At 39.6% G+C, this 12,231-nt stretch overlaps 2 protein-coding genes across 4 annotated transcripts in view; one reads left to right on the forward strand and one right to left on the reverse strand.

Annotated features, from left to right (window-relative positions):
* LOC146566254 (polypeptide N-acetylgalactosaminyltransferase 10-like) overlaps positions 1-12,231 on the reverse strand; it is a 91,648-nt gene that overhangs the window by 14,046 nt on the left and 65,371 nt on the right. For all 3 annotated transcript variants that reach the window (XM_085289853.1, XM_085289854.1, XM_085289855.1), the window contains one exon: positions 5,915-6,032. In XM_085289853.1, coding sequence (XP_085145979.1) covers positions 5,915-6,032 — 118 coding nt within the window. The remainder of the gene's footprint in view (positions 1-5,914; positions 6,033-12,231) is intronic.
* LOC146566255 (general transcription factor II-I repeat domain-containing protein 2-like) lies at positions 945-2,750 on the forward strand. Its single transcript, XM_085290144.1, has one exon. The coding sequence runs from the start codon at positions 945-947 to the stop codon at positions 2,748-2,750; it is 1,806 nt and encodes a 601-aa protein (XP_085146270.1).

Consider the following 12,231-nt stretch of genomic DNA (forward strand, 5'->3'; position numbering starts at 1 on the left):
CCCTGCCAACTATTTGGAAGTTGGCAAATGTTTTCTTTGAACAAATACCCCTTTTCTGGCTCCATCCATGGAGGTTTAATTATTTCTGCCTCCAGAGCAGCTCTGTCTCCAAATGTTTGCATAAATGAAGCTCGTCCGAAGCAATATAAAGACTCCGCAGTTGGTTTTATGCCTGCACTGTCCCTCTCACCCTCCCTGTGAGGTCACATTGCTTCTGCTCTTTGGGCCTTTATGTTCTGACATTATCTTGGTGTGTGAGCTGGAAATGCTTGGTGTTCCCACACCGCTGTCACCAGGATGGAGCTTTAGATTAACTGTACCACTGAGTAAAGTAATTGTGTTTCACATGCAAGCAGGGCCCGGCTGTCTGTGGGAGCAGCAGTTTGGTTGTAAGGATTAGTATGAGAGCCTGTTAATCTTCTCACCTCAGGAGACTGGCTGTCTGCACTATATCAGCTAATGGGAATCTTAATAAAAAGGAAACCAAATTGAATATCTGAGCATATAAAGTAGACTTAAGAGGCACAGCAAGGCATGCGCTAATAGGAAAAATTAATAATGATAATCTTGACCAAAATAATAACCTTGGTAAAGGGTATTATCTTAATGATTACTTAAGTTAGACAGAAAACTGTATTAAAACATAAAAGCTGTTCTCACCAGGCTCAGCCCTGGGCCATTGATGGCATTAGTCTAGGCCAGGCATGGGCGAACTACGGCCCGGGGGCCACGTGCGGCCCGTTAAACGTTTTGATCCGGCCCGCCAAACTTGAAAAAAAAAATGTAATAAATTAACCTTGTTAATGTTTTATTTCCCCTGCAATTCTGATGTTTCCTCACTAGATGGCGCACTCTAGATATATTGGCTTTGTTGAGGTGAAGCGGCGTAGGCCTATTACTCCACGTTTGCACTTTACCCTGTGATCTACCGCCCCTCTATGAAGATGAGCGGACCCAAGAAAAGGAAAGTGGACACAGAATGTCGAGTGTTCAAAAAGGAGTGGACAACTAAATATTTTTTCACTGAACACCGATCATCTGCTGTTTGCCTGATATGCCAAGAAACTGTGGCGGTTTTTAAAGAGTATAATATTAGCCGTCACTTTGCCACAAAGCACACAAATTATGCTAGCAAGCTCTCAACAAAAGAACGGGAATCTGCTGCTGAGAAGTTGGCAGCTAATTTGAAGGCTCAGCAAAGTTTTTTTCACCGTCAAACTGCCATTCAAGAGTCAAGTACCAAGGCCAGTTTTATGCTTTCATTCAAAATAGCAAAGGCCAGCAAACCACTGTCAGAGGGCGAGTTTTTAAAAGAATGTATGGTAGAGACAGCAGGTATTTTGTGCCCGGAGACCAAAGACAAATTTGAGAAAATCAGTTTATCACGGCGGACAGTGACTCGCCGTGTAGAACTAATAGATGAAGATATCACCAGCATATTAAACAAAAAGGCAAAGTCATTCACTTTTTATTCTGTAGCACTGGATGAAAGCAATGATGTCAAAGACACTGCTCAGCTCCTCATTTTTATCCGAGGAATCAACGAAACCTTTGAAATAACGGAGGAGTTTTTGACAATGGAGTCTCTGAAAGGACAAACACGGGGAGAGGACTTGTTTGAACGAGTGTCTGCTGCCATCGAAAACATGAAGCTTCCCTGGAGTAAGCTTGTTAACGTCACCACAGATGGATCTCCAAATTTAACGGGAAAAAACGTTGGCCTGCTGAGGAGAATCCAGAATAAAGTGAAAGATGAAAACCCTGACCAGGATGTGATTTTCCTCCACTGCATCCTCCACCAGGAATCTCTATGTAAATCAGTGTTACAGCTGAATCATGTTGTGAATCCTGTGGTGAAACTTGTCAACTTCATACGCGCACGGGGACTTCAGCACCGTCAGTTCATTGCGTTCCTGGAGGAAACTGATGCGGATCACCAGGACCTGCTTTATCACTCCCGTGTCCGCTGGTTGAGTTTGGGCAAAGTGTTTCAACGAGTGTGGGAGCTCAAAGAGGAGATTGGCGTGTTTTTGGAGCGGCAGGGGAAGACTGATGAATTTCCTGAGCTGAGCAACAAGAGCTGGATGTGTGACTTTGCGTTTGCTACGGACATATTTTCACACTTGAATGAGCTCAACGTGAAACTGCAGGGGAAGGAGTTTGTGCATGACATGCACACAAACGTGAAAGCCTTCAAATCCAAGCTGGCTTTATTCTCCAGGCAGATTTTGAACAAGTCATTCACTCATTTTCCTACACTAGCCACGCTGAAAGAGGCCGGAGCAAAAGTAAAGAAATACAGTGAGTCACTGGATGCACTGCACGGAGAATTCTGCCGTCGGTTTTTGGATTTCGATAAAATTGACAAGTCACTTCAATTGGTGGCCGTTCCTCTGTCACAAGACCCCGAAACAGCTCCAGAGGAGCTTCAGCTCGAACTCATCGACCTTCAGTCCGACCCTGCCTTAAAAGAGAAATTCAGCTCTCTGAAACTAAATGACTTCTATGCTTCACTCAATGATGCCGCGTTTCCAAATCTAAGGCGAAAAGCGCAGATGATGTTGGCTTTGTTCAGCTCTACCTTCGTGTGTGAACAGACATTCAGCGTCATGAACATCAACAAAGCCAGCCACAGATCCAAGTTAACAGACCTACACCTCAGATCAATCCTGAGAATCGCCACAACAAAACTAACTCCAGACTTTGATGCGCTGGCTAAAAAAGGAGACCAACAACACTGCTCCCATTAAAATGTGTGTCTCCGTGATACGCACGTTGTTAAAATGAACAGTGCGCGCAGATCAAATATAACGCTTCACAGACTGACTTGCTGCAACTGTTTCGAACTTGCACTGGTCGTTGTTGACTTTTGGCACCGGGGAAACAAATTGAATAAAAGGAACAGGACAAGTACATCTGCATCTCCTACCGTTTTTGGGAAAAAAAAAAAAAAAAAAAAAAGTTAGGAGGAGAGTGATGTGATATCCTGAAGGATAACAGAACTTTCAGTGCTTTAAAATAAAATGTTCATTTATTTGATTTTCAGTGTTTAAAGGCTCATTTCGAAGTCAGAGATTTTATTGTAATGCTTTTCTTCATTTAAAAAAATGAAATTAAAGCACATGTTTTCTCCATATCCCAAGATGTGTATTTTTCCCCCAATGAGGTGATGTTTTCAAAGCATGCCATCTATCTACTCCTGTTCCGGCCCATTTGTCAAATGTTAGAACTCAATGTGGCCCACAAATCAAAAAGTTTGCCCACCCCTGGTCTAGGCCTATCATTTGTTTCACATGCCCGGCTTCTAATCCTCACCTTTTGTTCAGACCTAAAGACACTCAACTGAAGTACAATCCATCATATTATAGTTTTAAAAATGGATTATACTTTTGCATCATGACGCATGGGTATCCAGGTATAGGTGACCTTGGTTTTTGGAATTAATCAGTCATTCAGAAACCGATTTTATTTCCACCCAGACATCCGTACATCAGTTTTCCTCTTCTTCATCTTCTTATTTTGTATAGTGTTGTCATTTATGGTAAGCATTGGGCAAATTCCTTCTCTTATATTCACAACTTTATATACCTACAGTGACTTCACCCATTGGTTTCTTGAAATTTAGACCCCAGACGGTTGTTCTTATCATTGTTTTTTGGAGTCAGAAACCAAAGATTTTGACAAATGAGCACATTGCTATAATCTAATTCTAACCAGTAAACCTTAAGTTAAAAGATAAGGCCAGCACAGAAGCGCTAAAAGAATCATTGTCTGACATGGCCATTTACAGCTGGCTCCAAAAGCAGGTAAGTCTCCCCATTTCAGACTCCCAAGGTACTACACCCAACTCAATCAAGATTAAAAAAAAGCATGTTTACAGCCTGGTACACACAATGTTGAGGATTCTGTAGATGCTTTCACCTTTCATAGAAACTATACAGTGTCTTAGTGTTATTTTTAAAAATTATGGGCATATAAACAGCACAAAAAGGACAGAAATATGTGTTTGGTTGATTATTTCTTTGTAGTAACGGTGCTTCTAATCTGTAACTCACACGAAAACATTGGCGGACTTGTGACAAATGCTGACAAAAGCAATCTGTGACCAGCATGAGGATGAAGTGCCAAGCTGTTGTGGCTGTGAATGTTTCTTCCAGATGCTACTGAGTGAATAAATAAATGAAAACATTTGTAAATTGCCAGTATGTCTTGTTTCTTAAGAGTTCAATAATCCAATCCAGTAAATGACACCCAACAGGAGTCAATAGAATCTTTGATTTGAAGTTTTTCATGGGTGCAACCCACATATTCAAAGCTGCTTCTCAACCCACAAATGCAATTTTCCAAATGAGGTACCATTTAAGGATAATTAGACTGGTGTTAATCAACCAAACACAAATGTCCTTACTTTTGTGCTAAGCTTAGTCAGATGCAGATGTAGTCAAAAGCATAATATATAGTGTATCTAAAGACTATATGTTTTATTAGTTATATTTTTATAATTAAATTGATAAAAATGTGAATGAAAACATGAACAAAATCAAGAGGTCCAGTTCAGTGATTGGTTTACACATTCAATTAACAAGGAAAAGAAAACTGCTTTGATCCCAGGAGGACACAACGACCGAGACTGTCCAAGCCGGGGCTCGAACCGGCAACCTTCCGATTACAAGGCGAACTGCCAACTCTTGAGCCACGATCGCCCCGCTTTAGTCCAATCATCTCCTTGCCCTTGAGCCAATCAGGCTCTGCATGTGTTCATTTCTTTCTCCCTTTCAAACTCTCATTCATGCAACCCATCTCCACAAGCACCTCAGTCAGAGCTCCGCCCAAGCCTCAGTCTTCATCTTCACCACCACCATCGTAAATCCTGTAACTGCTGGGATTTTGTTCTGCTATGCCATGTGTAATTGAGTCTAATCGCCAAATACGTTAATTTCTATATCTCATGTTCAGTTATTCCAAGTGATTTTTGCTCATGAAAATAAGCTCACTTTACTTCTGTTTCCAAAACAACCAAGTTGGCAGTGATACACAGCTAAATGAAAGCCTCCAAACACAGGACACATCTTTTATAGGCCACAGTCTGTGCTTTGCACCAATTCATCGGTCCTAGTGACCATACTTCTAATAATGCAAACTTTAAGCTTTAATAATAATAATAATAACAACAATAATAACAATAATAACAATAATAATAATAATAATAATAATAATAATAATAATAATAATAATAATAATAATGGCTGGACTGGTGTAGTGATTCACTGAGCTGGTGTGAGAAACATACTGATGTTATAAATGTGTGCACAACTATTTGTTCTATCTGGTTCTGAGAAACACAAAGGGATTTTCTGTGTTTCTGTCTTCTTCTACTATGAATCTGATCACAGAAATGTTTGGTGAGAGGAGAAGAACACTCCCGTGGACATCTTCCTACCACCTCCACCACCCCCCTCTGTCAACAGCGTTGACGCTAAAGTAGACATAAAAGTAAATAGGCATTACGAGTGTTTTCAGTGCTGTCTGAGCTTGTTAAGATGTGGCTGAAGCGTGTTTAAAAGAGTTAAAAGGAAACATTAGAAATACACTCTCAGCTTGACCCCCAAAGCCAGAACAAAAACAACTCCCTTGGTCCTTTTGAAAAAAAAAAAGTTTAGTATTTTATAGATTTGCCGGAGGGCAATGAAAGGATTATAACATTGTCTGGGAACACCTTTAATTTGCAGGCAATCTTTTATTTAATTATTTTTTTTTGAACTGATGTAATCATGAAAGGCTAAAACTATGGCAGAGTGGCTCCATACAGAACCATTAACAAACAGGTTACAGGCAAGAATATAATCTGGCTTCACATCCTCAATTTAACGTCAAAAACATAATATAATGGATAATATTATCTATACATATTTACCTTAAAGGAGATCTCATACTGCTCTCCTCCCCAGATCTCCAGACCAGTGTCGTATCCTCCCAGCTCCCAGAACCATTTTCTATCCACAGCAAACAGTCCACCTGCCATCACTGGTGACCTAAAAGACCCAATGTAACACAAACAGTCACTGCTTGCGTTGCATTTCGTGAACAGCTTTTACTTAAAACCCCTCACTTATCCATAAAGAGTAGAAGCATCACAGTAATATCAATCCTGCCAAGGACAACATCTAAACAGACAAATCTAACAGCCCTACCTTTTGTGTGAGGCGAAGTGTGGATTTATTCAAAATGACAAACATGTTATCAACAGTGCATATAAATACAGCGCTACTTCAGACCCGTTTCATGAATAATGTGTAGGTTAGTATAGTACTTAAGGTCAGTTAGGGCAGCTTTGTTGAGTAAAATGACATGGTTAAAAGACGTGTATTACACGTGTCAATGCTCTATTTAATGCAAAATACAGTAAATAATGACCAATGTTGGGCAATTAATTATATAGTTACTTCTTCAAAAAAGTAACTGAGTTTTTTGCAGCTGTTTACTTAAAAATGCAGCCAAGACTTTTTTTAAACAAACATTTCAAATTATTTACAGAACAATCAGCTGTTCTGCATCAAGTCTGATGCCACACAAATTAAATCATTTCTGTCCACTATGAGATAAAGGAGAACAACAGCCTGAAACCTGCAGGCCTGACAACAGGAGATGTATCACTGCTGTAACACCTGTAACATTCAGCAGTCGCCTCATTGTTCTGACACACACAACAAAACTATTGACTACACTACACACTAACTACACAAGATTTGCGCTAAACGTCACAAATCTCTCACATCTCATTTTTTGATTGGTCGACATGGCACATTTTTCAACCAATAGGAAAGGGTTGGGTTTTTTTTTGGTTTTGTTTGTTCTCACAGTGGAGAGTGCTTTCGAGGGTTTTCCTTACTTTTAATGAGCAGCCAGTCACTTACTGACTAACACCGCAAAACAGAATTATTAAAGTTTTAATCTTAATTTCAATTCAGATTAGATTTTTTTTGTGTGCACAACGCAGATTTTCTGTTCGCAGAGACTGTGCCAGCAGTGCGCAAGCACGTGCGCAGCTTAGAGGGAACATTGGCTACAAGTCCAGGTATGGTTATAAAACATACAGGTTGAAAAGGAATACATCCATAAACCTTCTCAGTGCCTAGCAGGTCCATATTCAACATCCTCTATGCATTACATCCACTATCCCTCCTCTGCACATGTCCAGACCAACTCAGCTTCACTTCACTAACGTTGTCTCCAAAGTTCACAACCAGAGCTCTTGCTCTGATAAACTCGTTTCTATTCCTGTCCTAACCCTAACCCACTCCCAACAAAAATCTACCAGCTCCATCTTTAACTGTTACAAAATAACACTTTTTAAAAAATGAAACTACATGCTTTGGAAGAAAAAAAAGAGTTGATTGTATAGGAAAACATGCATCCTTCTAATATGAATAAAGTTCAGCATCTAACTTGATAGTGAATTAAATCTACAATGGACAGGTAAAGGAAATTTAATATGCTTGAATGTGGCATTAAAAGTTTTCTTGTGGAGTCTAGAGAAGGTTTTCAACCAGACTGACTCCCTCCTTCACCCTTCAGGCCACCCTTAGAGCAAAATCTACAGCTGCTTTTCTTGCAGTGGTGTTGGTATGTATGTATTCATGGGAATCATGAACTCTGACATTTACACAAGATTTTTTAATGCAAAACTAAGCAACCTAGTCAACAAATTATACACCGGAAATGGAACTGTTAGAAGTATAATGGCTCGAAGCTCACCATCCACCTGCTAACAGAATATAAGGAGAAAATGACAGTTTTGAAACAGCTCCAACAGTGCTTGGACCAAAATCACATAAAGTCTGTTTTTGTGGCCTTGAAGAAAAAAAACATCTAAGCTGGTAATTGCTTTCAATGGTATATGACTTTTGGAAGCAAAAATAAAACGAGTGAGAATATTCAGAGGAATACAGACAGTAAGTCAGAGTGCATGTATTCCAAGTGGCACCCATTTCTCACCAGAAAATGAAGATGCTCTGCACAGTACAAAACCAATTAACCCACTATAGCACTGTGGTTTCTGTCTGCTGTGTCAAGATCTGTGCTGCTAAGCGCGAGACTTGTTAGCTGTTATGTGGCTGCTATACATGATTGTTGCTGCTGCACACCTGAGGCACAAAAACTGGGGCAGCAGGTAGGCACACAAACACAAGAGTACGTCAGATTTCTTGTGAAGAACTTCACCAACTAGATCCGATCTTTAACCCACAACTTTCCACTCAACACCTGACCCCAAATGGTGCAGCACTAAATCAATCAAACACTGAAGCGCATCATTCTCATCTTTCTATCCCCCAAACGAGATGCGGTCCACTTCACTGCAGAAATATCACAGAACACACACTCGCGGGTACACGCAGGTTGTCATAGCTACAAGCTTTTCATCAGGTGGAAATCGGAGGTGAGTGAGCCAGCAGGTAGTCTGCTCTTGCCAAAGTCGTCCCTGAGGAGGATCAATTAAAGGCAAACAGTGCAGCTACTGTACTGTCAGCGGTGAGAAACACTCTAGGGCTTCTCACACCTCGTGAGCAGTGAGCACAGATGTGAGTCCCTTGGTGATAACAGCCAGGTTTCTGCAGTTTTCCCTCTTCAAGGGTGAAAATAATTAAATGAATGAATAAGCAGTGATTACAGAAATCTCTGTACTCCTCTCCAACACTGTTTAATGTCTTTAACACATCATAATTACTCTGGGCACACTGTGTCGGGTTTGCCTCTAACACTCGTGCAGCTTGTTTACGGTCCTTCATTTTTAAAATTAAAATAAAAACCATTTGGCGTGATGAAAACATTTATGCTTCCTGTGCCCTCTGTGGGGCACGCTACCCTAAATTAGCACTCACAGCTCCACAATGCACACACATGATAAACGAATGCCTAAGTGCAGTGTAATAAAATTAACAGATTTTCCAATTTACTTTCTCAATGACAGCAATATTAAACGAAATACTGAAAACTTGGTGGTTTACTCGGTCCATCCCTGCTTTGGCCAGCACATCAAGGTCACCTGATGCTTGATGCTTCCTACAAAACACTGGTATGCCTCTTGGGTCTCTAAATTCCCCTTTTGTTGTTTTAATCACAAAAACCTATCAGCATAAGAATATTTTGCCTGGAAACTGTCCCTGCACAATCACTTTTTTGTCCTGGGACATTTGTTGTCTATTGCAATGCTGTCAACCCTCTCTTGTCATGTTAGTTTCAGGCCAAAAACAATCAACTAGATTTTTAAATTGCTGTTTTATCATGTTTTACTTTGTCAGAGGTTTCTTCCTATTAAATGGGTGTTTTTCCTCCCCGTGTTCACCAAGTGTTACAGTCAGGTGGGCCAATGTGTTTGAGGAGCGGATCCAAAAGCATACGTATGGAAGACAAAACAAAAGGGTAACAAAAGGTGAGCCATTTATTTAGGCTGGTAGTAAAACCTAGAAATCAACTGGACAATGGTGAACTAAGGCAAAGACCAAAAGCTAAACTAAACTGGAAAAAGCTAGAGCTAAACATGAAAACTATGGCAAATACATAAACATAAATCTGAACAGGGGCATACCAAGAGCACAAACATGAACTTGAGCAGGAGCATGAAGACACAAGAAAGCCAGAGGGATACAGGGGACTTAAATACACAGGAGGGTAATGAGGGAAGTGAAAACACCCGGGGACAAATGAGCCTGAATGCCAGAGATGAAGTACGACTAAACGCACTAAACATGGAACACCAGACTCTTCACAATAAAACAGGAACAAGAAAGGGACGTAGACAAGACAACATGAGCTTGACAACATGGAACACGCAGACATGAGACACATGACAGACTGCACGGAAAACAGAAAAGACACATAAACAAGGAGACAGAGAAGAAACATAACTACACCAAAACTTAACTAAACACTAAATAGAATAATAACACAAGAACTTCACAATGTAACCACCAGAAATACAAAATAAACTCAAAAAAACAAAATAAACTCAAAATGCTGAGTCGTGGACCCAGCCTCCCACACTAAGTGTTTGGTCAAGCGGAAATTGTTTGGATTCTCTCTGCATTACTTTATATTTGACCTTTAAACAGCCTCGAGTCTCAAAGACTTACATATCATGATTTATCATATCACAGATGATATGATATGATGATACTTTTTAGCCCAATATATAACCAGTCTTCTACACACTGACTATATTAGAGGGATTAATAAAAAAGGTGTTTTACACAGTTATTTACACAGTGTTTTACGCCTACATCAATCAAGATTTAAGAGATTCTGTTTGATCCGACAGGGCAAGAAGGAAAAAAAACTCAAATTACACAACGCTGCCTGAAAAAAAAGTGTTGCTCCAAACCATTGGTCTAAATCCACATCAATGTAAATATGAGCATAGTCAGTGTGGAAAAATGTGGGGGTAAGGACTTAATTACAGCTGAGACAAAGTGAAGCAAAGGAGCTGAGACGGAGTTGCCAGTCTAATTTCAGCTTCTGTCTTAATTAAGAAAGCTCAGCACTTTGTCGTGTCACAATTATCCTCAGAAACACATCTTTCTTTCTCACACTGTCACATTTGGACATATTGGCAACATACAGCAGGGGAAACCAGTGGATTTTTTTTGTTTTGCTCCAGTCATAAAAGCAGAATTACCAAAAAGCTGCTGCATGCCAACCAGTCAAATTGCATTTTACATGCATGTCTGTGCATGTGTGTAACATGTTACATTTAACATCTAAAACGGTATTTTGTGAGGTCACAATGACCTTGACTTTTTGACATTTAAGCAGAGTTATTCTAATGGTTATTAGTTATCCTTCTAGTTCATCTAATCACTTCATTCTTGTGTCCAAGTGAAACTTTGAGCCAAACTTGCAGAAGCTCCCTTGAGGACTTCCTGAGAAGGGGACAGACAAGTCGAAAACATAAAGCCTCAAAAATTGTTTCCTGTGGTTGTTAAAGTGTCCCAAACCTACAAAACACAGATTATACATATTCATAAGGGAAAAACATCACAAATGGGCATCTGGCACCTGTCTCTAGATGTTCTCACTCGTGAAGCGCTGTTCTATAACAGTGTGATCGTACACAAGAGAACCACTAAGCATACGGTTCAGTTCATCTGTTGCTATATTCTGTATAGTTAGATGAGCACTGCAGTGCACCAGTGAAGTGTCTTCTTGGGAGGGTTTGACTTCCAGTGCAGCATCTGATGTGTGAGAGCACGGATTTTGGGAACATAAATGTAAGAGACAAAAATGTCTGTACATCATTACTAAATACAGAAGGGAAAAAGTGTTGTCAATATTTAAAGTGAGCCAATTGGATAAATGATGGATGGATGAATGAATATGAAGATGTTTTTTCACCTCTCATGTGAAAGGTTTTAGTTTTACAAGCTGATGGAGGTTCTCAGGCATCGTAGCTCTATCTACTTAACATTCAAACCTCTATTTTAGCTCCAGGTTGCGTTCAAATTAAGTGCTTAGAACTACAATGACTGGATGACTCAGAACCCCACACAGATACCTCAAGCATAGAAAATACATAAAAAGACTGCGTTAGGCCACCTCTAGAGGCGGAGAGACTGTTCATCAGCATGGCTAAATACACGGACCAGTTTTAGTTAAAGCAAAAACAAAAGTGGAATCAATTTACATTCTACAGTGTTAAAAATGTATACAAAATTACACAAATGTTTTTCACCACAAAAATGAATGTATTCATAGTTAGGGGCAGTTTGCATTACAGAACTTTGATATAATTTGTGTTACTTTCATATTCTGCATAAACTGGCTTATCTGATAAACTTAGCCTTGTGCTAAGCTAGCATAATTTAGCAAACAGCTAGTAGGCCAAAGTATTCCTTGTTAAAAATATTTTACTGTAATCAATACTTATGTTCAAGCAGACAAAAAAATAAGAGCTGATCTCCACTTTAAAAAACATCCGATATATATGCCTGATTCCGCCATTCTTTTTAAAAATCCAGCAGTAACATTACTGGAGTAGGAGTGAATGCATCTTACGTAACTGTTTGAAGTACAATATTTTGAAAATGAAAATTCTAAACAAAGCAAACAAAAGTCATCTTCTTAATGGAAGTATCAACATCCTTATCAATACAGTAAACTAGTATCAATTTGGTGATGGGAGGCATCCTGCTAAAAATATTATCATTTCTATAGAGACATTCACTCCCCGTATCATGT

This window comes from Mchenga conophoros, linkage group LG10 (assembly GCF_057382185.1).
Source record: "Mchenga conophoros isolate Kocher_MC1m ecotype Shallow Benthic linkage group LG10, M_conophoros_male_GT1.1, whole genome shotgun sequence".
Classification (NCBI taxonomy): Eukaryota; Metazoa; Chordata; class Actinopteri; order Cichliformes; family Cichlidae; genus Mchenga; species Mchenga conophoros.

Bases quoted from the DNA above. Each gene is read 5' to 3' on its own strand.
- LOC146566255 (XM_085290144.1), top strand. From the start codon at position 945: ATGAGCGGACCCAAGAAAAGGAAAGTGGACACAGAATGTCGAGTGTTC.